Source organism: Seriola lalandi, unplaced genomic scaffold, assembly GCF_002814215.2.
Source record: "Seriola lalandi dorsalis isolate HSWRI2012SDOR001 ecotype SW California unplaced genomic scaffold, Sedor1 jcf7180002054370, whole genome shotgun sequence".
NCBI lineage: Eukaryota > Metazoa > Chordata > Actinopteri > Carangiformes > Carangidae > Seriola > Seriola lalandi.
This window is the reverse complement of record NW_019524923.1, coordinates 558,475-583,072: the sequence shown is the minus strand read 5'-3', so window position 1 is coordinate 583,072 and position 24,598 is coordinate 558,475. Positions and strand designations below refer to the sequence as shown.

Here is a 24,598-nt window from a genome sequence, read left to right as displayed (position 1 = left end):
AGTAGACAACAAAATATCTTATTTAATTAGTTAAATTTAAATTTTAGCTGCTTTAGATTTTTATCACACGATTCTGTTTTGTGAAGGTAAAGAAATCCCTTTCAGTCAGCACTTTGTCCTGCATCCTGTTTGTGATCTAGGTGGAAAGGATATCAAGGTTCAGCCTGTCCAGTCCAGTAACATTGTGTTGTGTGTTGATAACTGAAACTGGATAACTTGTTGAAGAGTGACCCACTGTGGCTACAAAAGTGTGATGAATTTGGTGTGTTTCGCTGCGTATGAATTAACCTATCATTTTAAAGAGTAAGATTATGTTATTTCTTCGCTCAAAAGATACAGCTTCGTTTTAAAGTAATAAGAAAATCAGATAGATCCCCGTTTATAATAATGGTTCACATTATTTTGCACTTTTGGAAGTTTATCAGTACTATTTTGTTGATTATGTAGGCTATCCAATACATCCAGCCTAGTTTAATTTGTGTACATCACTTTATATATTAAAATCATTGTTAAAATCTAGTGCTAAATTCTAACCTTCGTGCTGCCGTTTCTGACACGTCTGACAAGTTTCTTGTCAAAACAGTTTGATTTCTTCCACTCAAGTGAAATCATGAGAAACTTCATTTCCCAGAAATCTTGCTACCGTTGCGCTGAGGTCACCAGGAAGCCGTTTGTAAACAGGGTTCGCTTTTACTTACAACCGGCGTACACAGCAAGTCCCTCGGCTAGGCGGAGTTAGCACTCGACGTTAAAACGGGGTACACTGCGGTGTCCGACGGTTGACCCTCTTCGCCTCCGACCGGTTATAAATAAAACGAGTTACAGGTGTACAGCTGAGGGTAAAGAGGAGTATTACGGGGTCAGTGTATCAGTATGATCGGTGGTTACACGTTTCTACTCAAATCAGGTTTATATTGTAACATTTACAAACAAAAGTAAGTCTTGTAAGTATCACGTGATCCGCAGCTGAGTGTCTCTGGCAGTTTTATCTTCCAGGCGTGTATTCACACCGTCACAGTCCAGGTGTCCTGTCCTCGACTTGCAAGCAGAGGTAAGCTGAACTGTGTGAACAGGCTGCACTTTGACAGACTCCTTTATATTTATGCAGCCTAACTAATGATGTAACTTTGTTGTTTGGTCGTCCATAACAGTGCTGTAGCTACATACATGGGTTTGTTGTGTTTTTGGTCAAACTCTCGCTCAGTCACTCGCATAGTAATATCACAGTAATCCATTGTCATTGTTAAAGTAATGTCGGACAGTGTGACACGGTGGGTCCATGTCCCTGGATCACTCTGTGTACTAGCACGGTTTGCACAAAGTTCTTTAAGTATTTTGTTTTTAAAAAACTATTGTAACAAGCAGGGTTGTAACCTGCTTGGTAGCACTTGTTGATAAAGTGTGACACTTTAGACATTTGAAAAAAGTGTGTACTATACTCAGTTTCAAAGTCCAAAGGTTATTGTCACAGCAGGTCTGACAGCTATTACTTCTCTCACGGGTCTGTGAACTACTTAGTTAACGTGTGGTTTCTACAGTACTGTGCAAAAGTGTTAGCCACTAAAAAGTAAAGTAAGCATGCTTTCAAAAACAATGCAAAGATAAGTTCTTATTGATCAATGAAATTCATACAAAGTGCAGTAAACAACTTCTTCTAAGTAAACCTGGTTGTTCCAAGCATCTTGGAGAACTTGTCATAGTTCTGTTGTGGATTAAGGCTAGGTTTGTTGCAGCACTCCTTGTTCTTCTTGAGATCAGACACCTCCCAGGCATGATGGAAAAGAATCTAAACATCTAAAAGTGCCTAAAAAAACTTTTGTACCTTGGGCTTTGGGCTTTGGAACAAAAAAAGATATTAACTACACCTAACTCTCCCGGATGGAGCAAAACCAGGAGAGAACGTTACATAAGAAAATAATGAGAAAATGATTCTATTTACAACATGTTCCAATATATTGACAACCAGAGCACTAACAAAATCTCACAGAATAGCAATTATCCAAGTAACACACAAAGCAACTACACAAGATCTGGAGGCTGATGACAGAGCAGGGTGCTGCTGTCATGTGAAAATAATTGTTAATTGCAGCAAAACAACCATTCACACTCACATTCAAAACTACGGGTAATTTAGAGTCACCAATTAATCTAAGATGCATGTCTGTGGGTTATGGGACTCCACACAGAAATATCCCAAGGCTGGAAACCAGAACCTTCTCACTTTGATGCGACAGTGCTAACCTGTGCTGCAGCCATAATGTCATTGTAAAAACATTTTGTTTGTTTGTACCTGACATCAGTAACAGTATTTACCAGTGAAATTCCTGATAACATCACAGAATCTGATGTGAGCCCCCCCCTTCACCCTATTGGTGGTGTTGCTATTGGTGTTGCATTGTGTTATGGAGTACCGACAGGTGTTTTTAAATATTCCAATTTACAGTCCTTTCATCATGGCACTGGCCGGAGTGAGAGTTATTGAGCTGGCGGGCCTGGCTCCTGCACCGTTCTGTGGCATGATCCTGGCAGACTTTGGAGCCAAGGTGATCCGCGTGGACCGGACCAAGGTAGCCATGGCGATGGATACACAAGCGCGGGGAAAACAATCTGTGGCCATCAATCTGAAGACTACTGAGGGTGTAGCCTTGCTCAGGAAGCTCTGTGTCCAGTCTGATGTCGTGCTTGAGCCCTATCGTAAAGGTCAGACCACTGATGCTATGTGAGCCAAAAGCATACGCCATTGCAAGCACAAAGTCCTGCATTCAAAGTCCTTTTTAGATGAAAGTATGTTAAGTGTCAAAAGTCATACTCATTCTGCAGAAAATTTACCAATGTGAGTGATGTTATTAAAAGTAGCATTTTACTGTTGTAGCTGCTCAAGGTTGAGCTACTTTTAACTACTTTATGTACAGTTAGTCAGTTTAATCCAGTGGTTCCCAACCTAGAGGTCATGCCCCCTTCAGAGATCACAAATAAAATCTGAGGGGTTTGTAAGGTACAGTAATAAATAGGGCAGGAAAGAAGACAAAATTATAGCTATAATTATTTATTTTAATTATTTATTTTTAAGTTTCTTTAATTGTTGCTTATTTTGTGAAATATTGAATCATTTTATCTATTTGGGTCTCAAGTTGCTCCCTAAAGCTATAAATGTAGTGTTGTAGAAAGTACATTATTTCCCTCTGAATTGTTGTGGAGTATGTATAAAGTAGCATAAAATGGAAGTATTAGTAACTCAAAATTGTATTTAGATACAGTATTTGAGAATGTACTGAGTTCCTTTCACCCACTAGTCAGAATTTCTGTTGAACAATAACCATTTTAGTTGGATCTTACTCAATTAAGAGTAAGTAAAATTCTTTTAATTTGTCTTTAATATTGAAATATAGAAGTTCATGTAAACAGTGAAATATATCAGTTTTTTAATAAAGTCTTATAGTACTAATACCAAAAGATCTTTTCATACAAACAAGTGTTATGATGTGATGTTCAAAGAAGTAATCTTTCACAGACTTGAGAGGGAAAAAAACAAACATGTAATTCCAAGATCAAAAGTGCTAAAGTGAGGCTGGTTCACACTGACTGAGAATCAACTTAAGCAGATACTGATTAAAAAATGTTTTTGGTGACATTATATTATCAACTTATCTCTAAGGTGTGATGGAGAAACTGGGCCTCGGCCCACAGGAGCTGTTAAAGGAAAATCCTCGTCTGATCTACGCTCGGTTGACGGGGTATGGACAGGTTGGATCTTACGCCACTGCAGCTGGGCATGACATCAACTACCTCGCCATGTCAGGTAGTAACACACTGTTAATATATTTGGGAGATTGCAGACTGATGGAACAGGATCAAGCATCTATAGCAGGCATGTCCAAAGTCTGGTCCGGGGCCAATTGTGGCCCGTGTTCAAATTTTCACCGGCCCACAGCCTGTGTCATAAAATCAGTAATGTGCGGCCCGCCAGCAGTGTTGACCACAGTATAAAATACACACGTACAAAAAAAGCTATTTTACATTTCACCAGAAAATGGCAATAGACCTCTGGCCGCACTCTCGCCGCCGTGACCCTTGTGTGATCCTTTCAGCCCATTTCTGACATGGCGACTGTAACTAAAAAAAGAAAAGTTGACAGCGAGGGCCGCCGCTTCCAGGACAAGTGGAAATTGGAGTATTTTTCTGCTGAATTACGAATCAGTCGGCACCAACAGCTCCCTCTTGTCAACTTCTATCTCCAGCTGGATGAAAGCAGGTTCCAAGAGATTTGAACATTTGCTAAGAAAATGCTGAGCTTGTTTGTCTCGACATACTTGTGCGAGAAGACATTCTCAGATATGAACATTAACAAGAGCCGCGTGAGGACGAGACTAAGTGACTCTCACCTGCGTGACGTCTTGCGCATCAAAACCACTGTTTTTGAGCCGGACCTGGACTAGGCCTACATACTGCAGTCGAGATCTCAGTATCACCCTTCACATTAGTGCAGGCAAGATATGTGTTTAGTCCTCTGAGGTGAATCAATTCTAAAATCTCAGTGATTGATTTTTTTGTGATGATCAAAACCACAGTTTTGAATATGCACGGACCACTGTTTTGAATTTAGAAGTTTACAGTGAGCATTTAATAGTGAATAATATGTAATGTTTCTAATGAACCTAGATATGTTTCATCTTCCCAAAAGATTTTTTTCCAGACAGACTTTTTCTTCATTTTATGTGGTCTTCAAATATGAAAGGCAGAGAGATTTTGGCAAAAACTTGAAAATGAAAAAAAAATGAAGTATGACATTTGCAATAAAAATTTCATAAAATAGTTCATTTGTATTTAATGTTAATGGTTCAATGAATGTCAGGCTGAATGGTCGGCCCCCACACATTTTCACCTTACCAAATCTGGCCCTCTTTGCAAAAAGTTTGGACACCCCTGATCTATAGAGATGATAGAAGTGGATAATTCACTGTTTTTTCTCTGTGTTTACATTTTGTTTTGAACCAAGTCCATCTACTTCTTCATGACCTTTGAAACATGAAATAAAAGACTTAACTGCTGCACAATGTCAACAACATTTCAGCAGAGTGCATATCCCCACCAAGGCCAAACAATCTTACATGTCTGTCCGACTCTTAGAAAAAGATATATAGAAAAAAGGAAGTAGTAGTAGATTTTTTACATCAAGATCCTTACATTATTTTTTGAGAAATTGACGAAAATGTTGCAAAATTCCCTAATGCTTGCAATGTTAAGTGACAAAAAAAAAAAATCCTGGATCGAACTCTTTAACCAGATCTGCCTCATAATTTAATGGGTTCAAATTTCTTTTCAAACAAACTATCAGACGCAGGTCTCCGTTTGTTACAGAATGATGCGTCTGTTCGCCCACAAATAATGTTTGGCTGAATACAGACACCAGCTTCAAGAGAGCGCAAACTTTTCATTGTAGGTGTTTTGAAATTGATTAGCTGCAGCTGATCCAGTCTGCTGAGGGTGATGTCCATCTGTTTGATAAGAAAATCAAAGTATTATACCAGGTCGAAAATGGAACTGGCTATGTGAATCCATCCGAGATCTACAGCAGGAAAATCAGATACAAAAGCTCAACACCAATTTTTGCTTACTCAGACATGACTTCCAACTCTTAAAGCAAGGTCTGATATGTACAGACCACAGATACCACAGGAGGGTGATGCAGGTATCCCAACCATATAGGAAACTTCGACCCTCACCAGTTTGCTTATAAAGCAAACAGATCCATGGAGGATACCATCACTACAGCCCTCCACACTGCTCTGAGGCAGATATGAAGATATGAATATGAAGTGGGTGCACTTAATGAAAATTAACTGAAAACCATTTCACCTCCATAGCTAAGCTTTTCCAATTCTCTCACTTAGTTTCAGTGTTTTAACTTAAAAACAAACCAAATGTTCCGAAGTGTAATCATTTAATATAAGGTCATAAAGTACAAAATTACAGGTTTTTCAGAGACTTTTCTGTGATGGTCTGTTTTATTAATTGGCCATAAGAATTAGCCCATTATAAATCTAACCACTCATGTTTAATGGCTAATAACTTAGGGGAATGAAATAGTCTGCAACAATATTTTCACTTTAATTGTCTGAAAGGCAAACTTTTTAAATGCTTCACTTACACACACTCTGCTCATTAGTCCGCACAGATGTGATTTGAAGGATATAAAGAAGTAGAAAAGAATAAAAGTAGGGAGCTGGCTGATGCAAAAATGCACCCTGACTTGACACCAGCAATTTAGACACGAGGCCAAACAGCATGTTACGTTGGGATTCACATTTCCTTTAAGACCCAAAATAAAGACTTACAAAAGTGATCGTGGTTATCTTTAAAGCTCAGCCCTACGGATAATATACTCCGATAACACAAAACAAGGTCTGATGCGTATATGTACCACCCTTTAGAAACCAACAGAGGGTGCTAAAGGTATCACACCCATCTGGTAATTTCATACTCCAAAACGAGAAATGCATTCCCAACTCTCGTTTAGTTTAACTACTGGTAATGTAAGCTGTTATGTAAACCTGTCGGCTCCTTTTTCTAGTACAGCCGTCATAATGACAAGATTTACAGCTTTTCGAGGCAGTAGTATGTTGTGCTTTGTTTTAAACCTTTATTTTTGCCCTGTACGTAAATGAAACGTGAAACGTATTTTATTTTCATTTGTTTGCATGGTTGTTTGGTAGCCCTGCTCAGTCTGTGTTTTGCAGAATATAGAATGAACAACGCCATGGGTGCCATTCAGCAGGGACCAAAAATCTAGAGACTTGCTATAAAAAAAAAAAAGACCCTGGAGCTACTAATACATGAATAACAAATTTGTGACATTTTAAGAACAGCTATTTGAATAAACAAAATTAATATTCAGAGCAGCGTCCCTACTGTAACAATAAACATGTCACAGTGTTTCGTGTAGGGTTGTTTTTCACAGATTAGACAGCATTTACAGACCAAAGAAAACAACATCTCTAAAGAAGAGATAAGACAAAATAGGATTATAACAACTGAGAAAGTTACAATCAGACAGAAACCAGTACTTTTCTGGTACAAGGATCTTTGTAATATCTGTATGATAAAAGAACAACGAAAGAACAAGAAGCCTTGTACAAACGCTGCATGGTGGTTTAACCAAGTAAGCAATTTTCAATCAGACAAAATAAAAATTAATCCTTGAAGGTATTACTTGCACTTGTGTGTTATCAGAGTTGTAATTGTGTACAGTTGATAGCATTCCTGTTTGCATGGACTGATAACCTTTACTGTTTGATGTTTTATCAGGTGGCATTGCTCCCTGATTCATTCAGTGACTGAACTAATTAATTTTCCTTCACATTCAGAACTCCATTATTCTCCCACCAGTGAGGCTGTCATTACATTTTTTGTGAAGCTTTTGTCTCTTCATTTTTCTCACAGGCCTTTTATCTCGGCTGGGTCGCAGTGGAGAGAAGCCCTATGCTCCACTGAATCTGTTAGCAGACTTTGCGGGAGGCGGTCTGACTTGTGCCCTGGGGATAGTTCTCGCACTGCTGGAGAGGACAAAGTCAGGGAAAGGACAGATCATCGATGCTAGCATGGTAGGTATATTGTCAGACTCCAATAAATGTGTACTGTTGCGCTGAGTCAGCCAAAGCGGTCAGTATGACACAGAGCATCAGCTGCTCCACAGAATGCGTAAACAGAAGCGCAAACAGATTTTTTTTTTTCCATTTTCATAAATATGCATATGAGTATTTTTTCCACCAGAGTCAACAAAAACCAAGCTCAAGCAAATGACAATGGAGATGCTCTGCACAAACTGCAGCCAGACACTGCTGTAGGGAGCTCCAGAAAACAAATCGTATGCGAGGGCGGCCATGTGGCTGTATTGTTGCAGGTTCCAGTGAGCGGATGATATACGAACCAGACTGTGTTAAGACTTATCAAACATCACAAAGCAATTTATGCTCAGAGGCAAAGGAAAGGAAAAATCTTTGCTTAGAGCCAAAGATTTTACAAGTCAGGTAAGCAGCAGAACTAATTTTCTCCTACAAACTACACGACAGTTTATTCCGTATTACAGTGGGGTACCTTTCCAGGTAATGGTGCACTGCACCGTGAAAAACTGTGACTCACGATCCACTTAAAGTAGGATAAATGATCACTTGCTGACGGCCCTTGGCGAAGTTATTTTAACAACACATCAAAGTCTCTGAATCCTGCTGTGCCTGACATCCACTGGCTGTAAAGGAGTGAGGAGGTTACAAAGCAGAACCAATCTAATGAGCTCCTTAAGGAGGTGCATTTGTTTTTTTTAATATGACAACCCCACAAATCTTCATGGGATCTATTTTAAACAAACATATGGATGTACTATATGTAGAACATTCAGTTGTGTAAATTTATTTTACTCTGAATACGGTATTTGTGCAAAATTCAGTTTTTAGATCATGAAAGTGCAGTGGACACTGCAGTGATTTAGTATGTCACCTACATAAAGTTAAGGGTCTCCCGACTCTTCCAGGATTACACTGGACTTAACTTAATTAATATGAGCAAAGCAGGAGAAGCAGTCAGCAGGTTCCAATTCAGTATTTAATCTCTTGCTTGTATTCAGGTATAAGAGGATACAGCTGAGTGGTTATTGACTGGTCATAGTTGACTGGTGATCCATTCAAATCACTCAGGACCAAAGGACAAAGGGAACCAGCTGAAGGGCAAACACTAAAAGCATTAATGTCAGCTGCCCAATTTGCACACCTGTGCTCCAGCAGACCCTCAAAAGACATCTTTTTTCCATCTTATATTTTATTTCAGTTTCCAGCCGTCTTGACATTTATCCAGTTACAGTTAGGTGTTGACCCTCATCTTCATCTCATAAAGAGGTTTCAACACAAAGTTTTGATACACTCTATAGACTTACTGTAGCCTTCAAAGATGTCTGGAATTAGACAAAGACGGACAATGTCTGGATCTTTGGGAATATTGTGATAGGTCAGAGACAGGTTTTAAAAAAGGTAGAAAATTAAAGCAGCAGAGGCTGAGTTGACCTCAACAATTCCCATAATGTCTTTAAAATACTGTGTAATGATTTTCCATTTTTATTAATTGATGAGTTGTTGGGTCTGTCAAATATCAGAGAATAATGAAAAATGAACATCATAACTGAGTCCAAGATATGTGTTCAAACAACTTTTGTATAGAAGTTACACAAGTATAATGGTTTCCCTACCACTAAATAGCAACATAAAATATATTTTGGAGGAAACATTCTCACTGGCTGTATTCACTGAGGTATTCAGAGGTATTTTTGAATGAATGAAACACTTCATTTATCTAATCAGCAAAATTGTCATGAGACAGTGGGGTGGATAGTGGGCATACAAAGCACAAACAGAGGCCTGGGTTCATATCCAGAGTCCTGTCTGTGGTTCAGCTTACGCAACAAAAGCACTCTGGTTAAGGTTAGAGAAAGATCATGGTTTTGTTTAATGTAAATATACATGTCGTCTCTGAAGTCACTCACTCAGAACTTATTCTGTATTTAACCAGACCACAGTCTTTCCCTAACCGTAAAGGTTCTGTAAACGATTGGCAATACCACTAGATGTCGCGCTACTCCACCAGCATCGTCGGCCACATCCCCCCCTCCCTTCACGTTCCCAGTCAACAAGGTGTTACGAAGCCCAGTGAAACACAAACACACACACACACACACACACACACACACTAACTAACCAGTAAGACTGAATTAAGCTGCCCTGTGTACACGACAGCTAACAAAAACAATCCAATCGCAACCGTTAGCTCACGCTAGCAGTGCCGCCATCTGCTCCACAGCAACGCTAGCAAGCCAGCTAGCGATAGCAACATTAGCCGAACACTTTAATAATATCTGTAACAGCGAGTTAGCCAATATTATTATGCTTTCTGTAGCCAGTCACTAATGAAAACAAACACGTTACATAATGTTGCCATCGAGTTACTTACGAATGGAGAAGAAAAGCCAGTTCTTCAGAGTCAAGGTCGAGCCCTTTAGCAGCTCGAGGGTTCTCCATCTTGGTTAAGCCAGACAGCTATTGGCTTCATGGTCGGACATTGATAGAAATATAGCCTTGGACTTGTTCACCGGTAAAGACACTGGTAGAGCCGGTAGAAACTTTAAATACTTCATGAATTTGAGCCAGTAATCCCACCGGTCAGTCCGCCTGTGCTCCAGTCTTGTCTCTTGCTTTGTCAGAGGCCTTTTAGGGAAAAACATGGCTGCCTCCATGAGGGAAATCTTTGCAGGTACTTTCACCTGGGCATTGCTAACTGCGCTGTGCCACATCTCGTGCCGGCGGTCCCTGTCTTTATAAACGTGGGGAAGACCAACTTAACAAGAGGGACTGGCATGCACTGACATGCACACATACAATCCAAATCCCTAATATATTCAGTTAACTATGACAAAAGACTTGGAAAAGTAGCACATCCTCACTTTGTAGAAACAAAGTTCAAACAGATGTTTTGCTTGAAAATTGACTCAAATGATAAATCTACTATCAGAATAGTTGCCAATTAATTTCCTATTCATAGTTTAAGCTCTAATAGTCTTAATGCTCTACAAAATTCCATACTCTAGATTAAGGATTCTAAGTAAATTGAACATATACTAACAAAATTAGTTGTTTTTGTTGTACAAGTACAGAGTCATCTCCAATATGCTTAGCAATGTCCATTTTTATATTGGGAACATATTCTTAATATTGTGATATTAATTTCAGTCAGATCACCCAACTACACTGGCAAGTGTAAAAAAAAAAAAAAACCCCATAAAAATTACCTTGAACATTCAGATAAGTTGTAGTAATTTACAATAAATGGTGCCTTGAAACTCAAATCTGCATTTAACTGAAAGCAAATCTTCACTGAGATGTTACAGAATCACAAGGTGCTGTTTGTCAGTGGAAAACCATGTAATTATGATGAGAATGCCAACGCAGGGGCCAGATGCAATCACAGATAGAACACAATCTGTCTCAGGGCTGATGTGACATTCAATTTTCCCTTAAATGTGCTTTAAAGGTCTAATAATAACAGTTCAGCCCACTCAGTTTAAAGCATGTTATCAATCATGTTAGTACTCTCCATTCATTCATCCATTTCCGATAAGTGTTTATCCTTTTGAGGATTGAGTGGGCTTGAGGCAATTCCGTCATGCTTTATTGGCGGAGGGCAAAGTAGATTACGAACTAAACAAGTCAAGACAACAAGCCTGAGTGAATTTAACACAGCTGAAAAGATTTGAATATAAAATATAAATTGAATATATACACCTTAAAAAAAAAAAAAAAAATTCAACACATTCACAATGAATAACAGTTGTACCATTAGATTACATTAAGATGCAAGTTGCCAGTTTAACACAAGGCTGACAGACATATTTATATTTCACACTTTTAACAATTGAGAGGCAATTTACTGGGGCATTTAAAGTAGCTATAATCAATATTTACATGTATCAAATCCTACAGAGCATTATCACCAGAATCTTCCTCTTGGTTTTACAGAGTTGCAGCTCCTTGTTTAGCTGGCCCACCCACAACTTTACTTTTCTGGTCTCCTCTCATTGCTCTCACACGTTGTTTTTGGCTGCAGCTGTTCAGCTCTAAAGCTGGACAAAACCACTGTACACTACCCGCTCAGCACCAAACAGCAGACAGACGCAAACTAGCTGGAGAACATAGTGGAGCATTTAGTGAGAGTGAATATTGGACTTACATTCACCATGTGGCCAGAAATACAGCTTCAAATGAGTGGTAATGTTGCACCTTAACTGCTAGTAGTGTAAATAATTTTTACACATAAGGTAAATATGTGACAAGTGACAAGTGTGTCCATGTGTAGCCCTGTGCATTGTCCTATTTTATAACTGATTTTGCTCGCAACGATTTGAAGTTGGAGACAGTAAAATTAAAGTGATGTAAGGTAGCAGCGGCCAGTGTTGCATGTTCAGTCCTCTAATTTACACAGAGAGACCAACAGCCTTCTCTCCTTGCCTGCTGCTGAATGATCACATTAATTAATGTGAGCCACATTAATAAAGAGGGACGGCAAGCTACTTGAAAAATGCCTTTTTTTCTTATGAGGAATGCTTGCTAGTCACTGAAGAAAAGACATAACCACTCTTCAATACCCACTCTCTGTTTGTGGTCTCATATTTTTTGGTAACTCAAAACTACATGTAACACATTCAGAGAATTATCCCCAACTTTCAGTTATTGTTTTGTTAAGGTATTTACTTCATTCAGCAGCAGCAGCAGCAGCAGCTGTAATAGCTTGTGCACATGTGGAGACTCAAATACATTATGAGTATAGGCAGATGGTGGTTTATAAATTCAGCAGGACACCATATGTGCAGTATTTTCATTAGCTTTCCTGAAATACCCAATAATTACCACATGACATATGAATGCCATATGAAAAAGCTATATCCTTGAACTGACATACAGTATATAGCAGTGTACACAAAGGGTTGTTTGCAATTTTAATGAATTTAATGCACTCTGCATAAAGGAATAAGCGAATAGCTGAAAAGAACAGTTATGCCTCACACACCTTGGTGTGCTATGTAGTAGATTTGAGTTATTATGCATAGAAATAGAACATAATATAATATCATGCGATATAAAAAGCCTCTTATCTTGTGTTCTCCATTTCAGGTGGAAGGAGCTGCATATGTGGGTTCATTTGTATGGAAATCTCGTAGTATTGGTATGTGGGACCGCTCCAGAGGAGAGAACATGTTGGACAGCGGAGCGCCCTTCTACGATACCTACCAGACTTCAGATGGAAAGCACATGGCTGTGGGTGCCATAGAACCACAGTTCTACAGACAGCTACTTAAGGGTTCGTATGCAAATTGGAGGCATTTTTTATAGATGAAATAAACCTCTGAGATGGTGGTCACTCGTGTCGCACGTGTGCTGTTGACATGCCAACAACAACAGAACTCCAATTAAACTAATGCACGATGAGCTTGCTTCAAAAGATAATACAGTAATACAATACAAAATGTATTAGTACAGTACATACAATACATGTATAGGACAGTGCTTGTCAACGCTGTCTTCTCTCACATCACATTTTCTGTCCTCGTCCTCTCTTGCTCACTTCCCTCACCTGATATCAGTTTTTCGATGTAGATGAATCAGAATGTGGCAAATTGCAGTCTGAGCTCAAGTAACTGAGTGTTTTGTTCAGTTTTAGATGGAGATTTTGGTTGAATTTGGAATGAGAAAGCTATTTGTGAAATTTGAAAGATGTGATCAGTGAATGCATTTTGTGTCAAAGCAATGAAAAGTTATACACAGAGTCCCCACTGACTGTTGTGCTGACTGTGTGAATACTTTTGAAAAAGTGAACTCACTATACAGAAACGTGTGTAAAAAAAAAAAAGAATAAATTATGTCAAACGAGAGCAGCTTTCTTTGCAATTTAAATAATTTAACACATCAGATATAAATGAACAAATTACCTTTCAAGTGAAATACCTTGTGACCGAGTTGGAGCTCCATAAAGATCAACAGGCTATTGTGATCGAACACTGCTCTAACATGTTAAACATTTCCCTGTTTTGCATAATTTTGCTTTGCTCATGTTTTTCCACGAGGTTAAATGTAAGTCTTTTCTTCCCCATAGGCTTACAGTTGGACGCTGAAGAGTTGCCTCCTCAGATGAGCTTCAGTGATTGGCCAGAGCTGAGACGGATGTTCACAGAGCGTTTTGCTTCAAAGACCCAGGCAGATTGGTCGAGGATTTTTGATGGGACCGATGCCTGCGTTACACCTGTGTTGTCTTTCGACCAGGTGAGCTCCCACCCACATAACCAGGAAAGAGCTTCTTTCATGAAGGACTCCAACGGGGAGGAAAGCCCCCGGCCTGCCCCGGTTCTCTCTCGGACTCCTGCTGAGCCGTGCCTCACCTCTGACCCAGTTATTGGAGAACACACGGTCAAGGTCCTCGAGGAGTACGGCTTTACATCGTCAGAGATAAACCAGATGCTAGCAGCAGGGGTCGTAGAGTGTAATGCTGCCAAGGCAAAACTGTAGAGGAGAACAATTCAACAGTTTTAAAATCCACGGCTGCACCATCGTTTAGTTAAGGATGGATCAAACTGAACTTTGACTTTGAAGACCTGCCATCTAAATCATGTCTAACACAACTGTTCAAGAATCAAATGATAAGGGAAAATGAAAAGGAAAAATTTCTTTTCTTTTCATGACCAAGACATTCGAGCTGAGTATTTATGTAGTTTGAAAGCTTGAGAAATCTCTCCATCTCACCCATTTGCATCAATCCTCTCAGGCTACTGCAACGCATGTTTTCCAGTATAAGCAGAGTTTACATATCCCACACACCTCTAGTGTAGGCGTGCCTGGATTGGACAAGGTGAAAGGCCATCCTGTGGGCTCTCATGGTACATGGTTACAGCTCGGAATAAATAAAAATAAAATTAAGTCAGAATTACCAAAATAATAATAAATAAATAGACCAGGACATCTTAGTTTGACATTTTCATACCTTAAGTCCACTGATTGCACATACAACTGTTAGCTATGGCAGCTGGAGAGCTCTGAACATGAAAGTATCAAGTTTTGCAAAAACTAAAATGGCCTTTAAAAAAAGTCATAATTTTTAATTGCCTAATTCATTCACCCAATTTATAGAGCTTATCTGTGTCTAGGTTATATTATTTTAATAATTATTTCAGTTGGAGTTTACTCCTGGGAGGTACGGTGAAGAAATGATAAAAATACTACTGGTTTTCCATCATACTTTCATACTTTAGCCAATATAATTGTGTATGTTGTATTCTATATGCTATTAAAAACGTCTTGGTGCAGAAACATGTTTGAGGCTGTATTTTAACATTCAAACTTTTTATTTCCTTTATCTTTCTCTATGATAACTGCTATCCTTTTGCCCTCTTTTTTTTCTTCATTTTTTCTGTTAATGCTGTGACAGTAGAATAATGATTTTATCCGTAGCACAGCAGGTTGACTTTGACAGCCTGATTAACAGGTAGTTTTTATGTGCTGTTCATGAGCAATCACGTTTCATAGTCATTTGTTTGTTCTGACAGATCAGAACCTGGAAGAAAATATGTAAATGAGAGCAACTTAATCATTAATTTCGCTGCGTTAAGTTAAGGTGATCAAAGAGAGAAGGAGACAGAACAAGGCTCTCGCTTCTATTTCCTCCTCCACACTAACTACAAACACACAAAAATAATTCTGCTGTATGTGTCAAGACAGAGGCAGAATTAAATTAAATGCATCATAAATAAATTTAAATCAATTGTCAACAGAAATTAGCATTAACAAGTTAGGTTCACACACTGATTTGAAAAATAATCATTATCATAATAAACTTTATTTCTAAAGCATCCAACTTAGAAGTTGCAAGGTGCTTCGCATGGGAAAATCAAGATAACAGAATTCAGCAAAGTTAACATTAAATACAATCAGGCAACTAAAAGTGAAGAGAATGAAAATGAATAAAATACCCAACAATGAATAAGATAAAGATTAAAGGGTGAGAGCAAATAGAACAGATAAAACCTATTAGATCAATAAGTAAAACAAACAGGTGACATTAACAAAAGGCTTTTAAATCAACTCAGCTCAGTTGTCAATAATTACAGGCATTTATTTACATTCACAAGTAAAGTTCAAGCTTCAGAGATCAGAGTTACTCTGGCAGAAGATTCATGTCTCAATGTGTATGTTTACACTTATGATGACATAAGCTAAAATGACGCTAGACGTCTCACGCAGCCACGACAAAGTCGAAACACGGTGGAGCCAGTGGATTTTGCAGTTTGGGTTTTTTTATTATTAAAAAGAAAACTTCTCGGGGGGGGGGGACTAGATTGTTAGCGATTTTTTAATTTGTTTACTCATCAATAACAGTGTGCAGTAGTTGTTCCATCACTTCGTTGCAGCCCAGTGGTGCTGCCAAATTTAGAGTTGAAATGATTGGTTTTAAATGATTAAATGCCCCATGGGGCAGCAGCCCAGTGATAATTAATGAACTTCATTCATAAACACCTGCAGAACATCCATGCTTAAGCTGGACAGCACTGCACTGCTATTATTGAAACACTAAATTAGCCATCGCCACAGGAGCTACAAGTAAATTCAAGTCTGGATTCATAAATATTTTAGGTTTCCATGTTATTTGTTCCGGGGGTCATTGGTTTTTCTTCTGCACTACCTGTCTCTTGTACAGGTCAGTGCTGGTCATGAGGGTTTTATCCACATGGAACTTTGACAATTTGCAAAGAAAGAACAGTCGTTGCTGGAGCTTTTTTGCAAAGCATCATTGAGTTAGGGTTAAGTTCAATATGTTCTCACTGAAGTGGCTACGGTACTTGTATGTTTTAACAACTTATGCCACTTGTCCCTTGATGGTAGTGCTCTTAGAGCAGAGGGATTTTGTCTAAAGTCAGTGAGCATGTCCTTGGTCTTTGAGGTGTTTAGATGCAAGAATGCCCTATCACACAAAGTCATCTACCACATATCCGTGGTCATTATCATCATCAGCATGGAGGAGGCTGGCAAATCTTAAAATATGTCTTCTGGCATCAGTATAAGGAGTAGAGAGGTGAGAAAATACACCCTTGATGAGACCCTGTGGATGATGACATCTCCTCATACAAGCAACCGTTCACCCCTAACTATCTGCGTTCTGTCAAAAGTCTATTATGTTAAAATCAAAGCAGGCATGTCTACTAAAATGTAGGGTTGAACAGTATTAAAATTTGCTGTTTTTTTTGGAGCTTTTTCTCTCATAACACTCCATAAGGAGGTCAGGGCAACTGACCTTAAGTCATTCAACACTTGTGGGTGATAATGTTCAGCTACCGGGACAACTGTAGACTGTTTCCAAATTCTTAGCATTTCTTTTTAGGACATGACTTGGAAGAAAGTGTCTCATCAAAAAATTTAAATGTAGGTCTGAAATGAGCGCAAAACATTTCAATTTTAAGGCAGCAGAGAGCAGAAATGTGAAAAGGTTTAAAAGGTCAGTTCATTCAAAACACACAAAAAAGAAAACCTCTCTCTCTTGCCCTTGGTGGCATCTACCCAGACCTGTATTCAGATTTCTTAACCGTGGTTTTGTGCTATCTCTCTCTGAGTCGAGGTTAGTGGAATTGTCATGTTCAAATCAGTTCAAAAGTGGCATTTGAAAAACTTAGCATCAACATATCTTTTCAAGGACAAGATGGTAATCACTACACTTCACTGTGAATCATTAGAACTAATTATAATAAATAAATAAGAAATCTTCCTAATGGAATCTGTTGACAGCATATATGGATAAATTAATTAATTCAAAAGAACGCCTTGTGGCAAAAAATTAGCTTCTGGGCCCCTATTAACCCTTCGTTCTTCCTCTTCTTTGAGTGTCCCCACAGCTCGTTGTCTGTGTTGGTGTATTACCTGGTGCCAGAGTCGCTGTGTTAATTTGCTTACACAAATTAACTGAAAACTGAAATAATTAAGGTTATCCTGTGAAGTTTTTTGTTTTTTGCAAACCAATGATTGTGACCAATCAACAGGCATGGTGTGTATATTTGAGACCTTGTTGACTCCTATGAAAAATTTTAATTTCATAGGACTTATGTAATTTCAGACAAGTGATGTTGTGATATACTGGTATTGACAAGAACTGTGATATTTAAAAAATGATTTATTATTATTGATATTGTGTTAATAATACAAATATGATAGCGATTGAAAGCAACGTTTTGTGGTTTTACGGGGAGTAGAGTTGAAACTTATAAATTATTTCCTTTATTGATAATTAAAAAATTACATGTAACTCCATCTCATTAAACAGTAAGAGGCACCACCTAGTGTCACAATCAGGTACTACAACAAACTACAAAAAACATTTTCTCATCTCTGTCAGTTAATATATTTTCTATCAATTAAATTATCAAAGGCAATTCAATGATTATCAGTTAATCATATACATCCCTAATAAGGACTTACATGCTAGAACTATTCCTTGGCTGCAGTCAGTATACATCACTGTGCCTGATTCTACCTTTGCACAGAACCAGGCTAGCTCTTCTTACCATGCTTCCACTCTTAATGCTAAGCTAAGCTAACTGTCTCCAGGTGCCAATTTTAGTGGACGTGTGACTGCTTTCAATATTCTGAACTAACTCTTGGAGAGAAAGCTGAAATGTCAAAGCTATTTCTTTAAGGTCAGTGATACTAGAAAGCTGAAGTTAGCCTATGTCATGTTCTGTTGTCATGTGTCTCTAATATGCCAGCCCCATATTTTTTTGTGTGCCCACATACTATTTTAAATTGGTGATGTGTGAGCCATATTATTATGTTTGTTTTTGTTTTTTTGTGACGTTGTGACTTGCACTGTAAGGATGGGGTATTCGTTGTTCCCAGCATGGTCACAGGTTGCTTGTTAGTAAGTAACCTGCAGTGGTCTACAATGGTTTTTCTCAGAGTGTGAAGATGTGTGTCATGTCACACATTGCTGAAGATTACATAATTATTTTCAACCTTTTAACGCCAGGCTGTCTCCTATCAATCTTACATCAATACAGTTGTTGGCTTTAGTCCTACTATTACATACATCTGTTGAAGTATAAGACTTTAAGGCACGCAAGTATGTGAGGAATGTCTGTGCTGTTATTCCAAACATCTGACTCTCACCTTGCCAGGCCAAACACAAGGGCATACGCCATAAGATTAGTGCTTGCCTCAAACACAGTTTAACGTATATTTAAGCTGAATTGTACAGTTTTGATCTCCATTGTGCAGTCGGTGTTCAGTGAGCATATGGAGGAGACATGAAAAGTATTTGAAGCTCTTAAGCCCTAACATGTCACCACACATTCTATCATAAGTAGCTAGATTATAGACTTAATTGCACATGTGGGGTGGTGTTTTTGAATGTGATTATGGAAATGCATTTAACTGGAGCCCAATTTTGACTAGGAGCTGCTTATTAGCATTGGTAGCATTCTAGCAACAGCCCATTTGTCATTTTAATTGCTGCTTTTAAGTGATAGACTAAACTGTGAACACAATTACTGCAGTGAGAAGATGTTTATTACAGCGTCTAAGGTTGCAGCTAATGATTATTTTCACTATCTATTATTTTCATGAGGAGTCAGTGAATTGTTTGGCCTATAAAATGTCACAAAAATAGCCACAAATGTCCATTTTAATTTCCCACAGCTCCCGTATTTCTTATCAGATCATCAGAAGGATATTCAGTTTACTCTACACAACAAAGAAAAGTTTCAATTCCTCACATTCAAAAACATTAATCAAGAAATGTTTGGCATTTTTGCTAAAAGACTGAAACAGTTATAACTATTGTCAAACTTGATTAGATTTCTGGTGATCTACTGATCAGATCATGAACTCAGTCTTTCAGCTCTATTAAAGCCTGTCTGATAAAACAGTATCCCTCAGTGCAATGAGCTGCTGTGTACTTGTTCAGTTATGATGACAGAAGGACGATCAGAAACTGGAGACAGCAAGATGATGGCATACATGGATGTGCATGTCCACTGTATATGTCAATATGCCCTCATATGTGAGTCTCAGAGGCGATGAGTCATGCCTGTATTTTCTTTCATATCAATATTCATCACTCAGGAAACTTAAAATAACCTTTTCCCTCTGTGTCCTTGCTGACTGCTCCCACCTTTCTGTTCCTGATCAGCTCCTCCCCATAGGATCACATGCATCATCACTTGATTAGCTTAAAGTGCTGCTGTAACAAACCACAAAAGGGCCCTTGTAAGTTCATTGTATGGTGAAGAACTTGTAGATCAGGACTAGTGGTTTAGGAGGTGGAGAGATCTGTGTATTATTCCCAGTAGCCAGACAGGCAGACTTCCTGAAAGGGCACACGGATCTTCTTCAAATTTATTCTGCAACTTATACAGTATAACTGACTCATTTGTGTGAAGTTAAATTAATCATGAATCTTTTTTCAAAATGTATCTAAAAGCATTCAAGTCCACAAAAGCAGCGTAGTAAACAATGATATAAGAACACTACAAAGCCTGCAGATGCATAGATCAACATATTAAATCATATCTTTTAAATATATTTTTAATTGGTGCCCCTGCCAGTCTATAAAACTGAAACCCCAATAAATTAAAGTATTAAAAAAGAAAAACACCACATTTCACCGCAATCCATCCAACAGCTCTCAAGACATTTCACTTAAAACCACAACTGTCAACCCTATGGTTGCACAGCAGTCGCCAGTCAGATTACTTGTCTGTACCAAACGAGGAAGTGGTTATGTTGTGTGTAGAGCTACCAAGTCAACATGTAGGTTGTTCAGGTTGGAGGTCGGAGGTTATAGCTTTATAGAGCCATGCAGTATGGCTATAAAAAGAGAAATGGCACGGATGCTAAGATTAGAAATGAATGTTTGTAGTATTACTATTGCGTGTCGTGCAAAGGCAATATTTGACTTTCAGTATTAGAATATCACATTCATAGTTCATAAACCCGGGAGCTTCAGTTATCCTGTTCGTGATGAAGCTCCCTTACTTCTACTTTTAGATCTTTACAGCTCATTCAACACACTGTCTTGTCTTCAGCCTCCCTGAAGATTTTCATTAAATGAAGGAAAGCTCTTTATTACTGGAACTCTGCCTCCTTAATCAAGTTCTTCACAAAGAAAATGATTGTTCACTCTGTGATCAAATAATAATAATAATAATAATAATAATAATAATAATACATTTTATTTAAATGCGCCTTTCTTGGCACTCAAGGACACCGTCCACAGTTACACAAATTGAGATTAAAAACACATTAAGAATTAATTAACAACAATAAAAATGAAATATAAAAATAAAAACAATACAAAAGTGACAGTGCAATTGGCATCAGATGGAAAAGGCAGTTTTAAACAGATGTGTTTTGAGTTGTGATTTGAAATGGGCGAATGAATCGATATTTCTGAGTTGGGGTGGTAGTAGATGTACCATATATACAAATGTACCATAACTGAGAGTAATCATCCTCGATCAGGTCCATTGTCAATGAAACTGAAGAACAAAGCATCACAAGGAGTAATCATCTTTTAAATCCTGTCTTCAATTGAGATTTCAAATCTACCTGAAGTTCATCTTTTTTGGTCTGCCATATTGTTTTTATGTACTATATGTTGCACTGTATCATTTTACATCACATTTACATTTACTGATTTTGGCAGACGCTTATTCAAAGCAACTTACAAGTGCTGAACATCACTAAAGCCTCAGTGCAGTAGGATACCTGGGCCTAAGTACTAAGTACTGCATTTATTAATAAGTGCTAGGAGATAAAGTAAAAAAAAGTGCACAGAAAGTGATTTGTAAGTGCTAGTTAGGCATGTTGACCACCAGAAGAGCATTGCAGTAATGGAGGTGAGAGATAACTATGGCCTGGACCAAGAGCTGGGTGGTGTACTGAGTCAAGTAAGGTCGGATTTTTCTGTTCTTTTGACCAAGAGACAGATGCAACATGGTCAGAGAGCGTGAGAGAGAGGGGAATGCTGGTTATCAAACATGATGGGATGAAGAAGCAGTTTTGATATTGATATTGTGATGAAGAGACTGATTGGCTGGTATGACTCAGAGTTCAGTCTTAGAGAGATTTAATTGAAGGTGGCGTTCCTTCATCCACATGGATATGTCAGAGGGACAGGCCGAGATCCACACAGAGACAATGAGGTCATCTGGCGGAAATGAGAGGTATGGTTGGGTGTCGTCTGCATAGCAGTGGTATGAGAAGCGATGTGAGGAGATAATTGGACCCAAGGAGGTGGTGTTTATGGCAAAGAGGAGGGGTCCAAGTACCAATCCTTGGGGCACTCAAGTGGGAAGGGAATGGGATGAGGACGTTTCCCCTTGCCATGACACACTGAAGGGGCGCCCAGTGAGGTAGGATTCAAACCAAGAAAGACATTTGCCCAAGATAGCAGGATGTGGTGGTTCACTGTATCACAGGCTGCTCAAAAGTCCAGTAAGATAAGAACTGAGGACTGACCAGCCAGCTGAAGTGAGTCTTGAGTGTGGTCAGTTCGGCGTGAAGTTCAAAAAATTTGTAAATTCTAAGGGTGTAATTAGGAAGTTTTCAAGTGTGGTTGAACTAATCTGTTCAAATGTCCCTGTGGCTTAGATTTCCTGCAGCAATGATGTGGAGTTGACCTTTTAACAGTTAGTCGAAAATGGGATTCTCTGCTTTCTAACATTGAACATCTTTAGACACAGAAGAACAAAACTTCTTTACATTTTCATTAACTAATGAATTAGCAGTTCATTAGCAGCATACATGTTGCTCTGAATGGCAATGTCAGTGTATCAGTTTGTTTATCTTTGATCCAGAAAAAAGTAAATCAACAAATTATTGGGTTGGTTGCCATAAAATGTATCCCCCTCTGTTACCAGCCTTTATGCTAAAATAATCTACCTTCTGCTGTCTTCAGCTTTATATTTACAGACATGAGAGTGATATTGAATTTCACATCTAACTCTTGGCAAGAAAGCAAATAATCAAATTTCCTGTAAAAGTATTGTTTTAAAGATGTCTCCAATCTAGTCTAGTCTTCTCATCTAACCTTACACAGAAGAGAAAATAGGCATATTTCCCAAAATATCAAATTATTGCTTTGAGCTTTCTCCTTTTTATAATCTCTATTATCTGATGATCGCATAGTTCCAATTTATTCCTTCAAAACATCAACACTTGATTTAGGCAGGATGCTTCAGCTTATCCAACACAATGGAGAAACAGATTGGACCAAAATTTGCATAGTTTGCTGTTGCATCATGCAGCTTTACAGACAGGACTCAGGGTGAAACCCTCTCTAATCAAAGGCTCATCCATTGCCAGTGATTTCATATCACAAGCCTCTGTGTTGGCAGGCAGGAGGCCTTCCTCAGCTGTTTGTGTTTGTGGCACACAACATGTAAGCATGTGTGGAGGAGATTAGTGCCGCACCCTGGACATTCATCAGCCTCCAGAGCAGTCACTGGATTTTGTGTGAGGTGTTGAAACCATTAGCCGGTTCCTTGATAATGTAAATTTGAGGATGCTTCCTTTTTCACTTCATTGGTGTGAACTGAAATTGTGTGTAAATTTGTGACACCTGCTGATGAGCGGAGTCCTGTGTTTCTGTAAAGCAAAGTGTTCAGATCCTTAAAAGCTACAATAGCACATGTTAAAATATTCCATCTCAAGTAAAAGTCCTGCATATAAAATGTTGAAGGGTAAGACTGGCACTGTTTTCTGTTACTGTCAACAAATCCCATGAATCCCCAAAAATGAGTTAGCCCATCTCTCAATACTTTCACATTTCTCCTGCCTGTCAGTAGCTATGAACACCAAGCCCAATTGTTGTTACTGATGACGTAAATCTTTGAATATCTTTTTGTTGACTTCAGACAGGAGATGTTGGAGACTAATTTAAGGTGCAGTTTTTGTGCATAAATGAGTATTTACTGCAGCAGGACAACAAATTGAAGACTAACTACAGAGCCTGTGTTCTTCATCATGAAGGAACATTTTACCGAGTGTAGCAATGTAATATCTTTTGGACAACAATATGCAGAATAAGCTAGAAATCCGAGCCTGTAATGAAATATCATTAAAGAGAGTGTTGAAAATTACACTTACACTTCACCTACTCTCACAGCAATTGTGTTCATTATTCTCCTCACAGTTAGGGCGCTGATCTGTGACTACCTTGTTGTTCTGAAGCTAAAGTGGAGCCACAAAGGTAACTGCTGCCATGATCTTAAACCGGCCTTTCCGGCTTGCTCATCACTGTAAACGTCAGCAGGCATAATTGACCATCATCAAAGATAGTTTGCTTGGAAAGGTCGGTTGTCCGTCGTTCTCAGAATCAGCAGACCGGCCTTGTAAATCACAAGAATATCATTAGGATTCAGTCACACAAAGAGATACACAGTGCGTGCGCAAACTGAGAGGCACAAAAACATTCTTTGTCTGTTTCAACACTTCACTTTGAACACATGTCTCTGTTATGTTAAACAACTTAAACCTTGCAGTGCTGAATGATCTTTTCTCTAGACCTAAATCCTTAAATTAAAGCCACCGGAATAATCCTGGAAATCAGTGCTAGTCCGGCCTGCAACGTCTGATTGGCCGTAAAACATCACGTAACAAGTCAGATTTTGAACAGCAGCCACAAACCACAGACACGGATTAAGATTTTAAAACATGCTAGTATAGAGCTTACATACAATATATTTCTAAAGGTTAAACCAGCAGTTTCCAGCCTTTTTGGCTTGTGACCCCTTTCAAACTGTTCCTGACCCCAGATATGGAACCAGTGGATTAAAACACCTACTGTTTAGAAAACAGTTAAAACTGGCTCTGTCTCCATGAGCTGCGACAGTGAAATTCTGATTACACATTGGTTGCATCAGTATAAAAATCCTGAAATACTGTCATATACAATAACATATGAGACACACATGACATTTTTCTTTGAGTACATTTATTAATACTGCATTATTAATCTGCACCTTCCACTA

The 24,598-nt window shown here is 38.5% G+C and overlaps 1 protein-coding gene across 1 annotated transcript; it reads left to right on the top strand.

Moving 5' to 3' along the window:
- Positions 1–690: 690 nt before the first annotated feature.
- On the top strand, positions 691–14,894 carry amacr (alpha-methylacyl-CoA racemase). The gene is made up of 6 exons (XM_023408686.2): positions 691–1,051; positions 2,444–2,700; positions 3,656–3,799; positions 7,441–7,601; positions 12,708–12,894; positions 13,687–14,894. Exons 2-6 carry the CDS (start codon positions 2,454–2,456, stop codon positions 14,094–14,096), a joined length of 1,149 nt encoding a protein of 382 aa, XP_023264454.1. The 5' UTR covers positions 691–1,051; positions 2,444–2,453; the 3' UTR covers positions 14,097–14,894.
- Positions 14,895–24,598: the final 9,704 nt, after the last annotated feature.

Excerpts from the sequence above, each read along its gene's own strand:
- amacr (XM_023408686.2), top strand. The coding sequence starts at position 2,454 with ATGGCACTGGCCGGAGTGAGAGTTATTGAGCTGGCGGGCCTGGCTCCT. Across the intron at positions 2,701-3,655 it reads GCTTGAGCCCTATCGTAAAG|GTGTGATGGAGAAACTGGGC; the intron begins GTCAGACCACTG and ends CTTATCTCTAAG. Across the intron at positions 3,800-7,440 it reads CAACTACCTCGCCATGTCAG|GCCTTTTATCTCGGCTGGGT; the intron begins GTAGTAACACAC and ends TTTTTCTCACAG.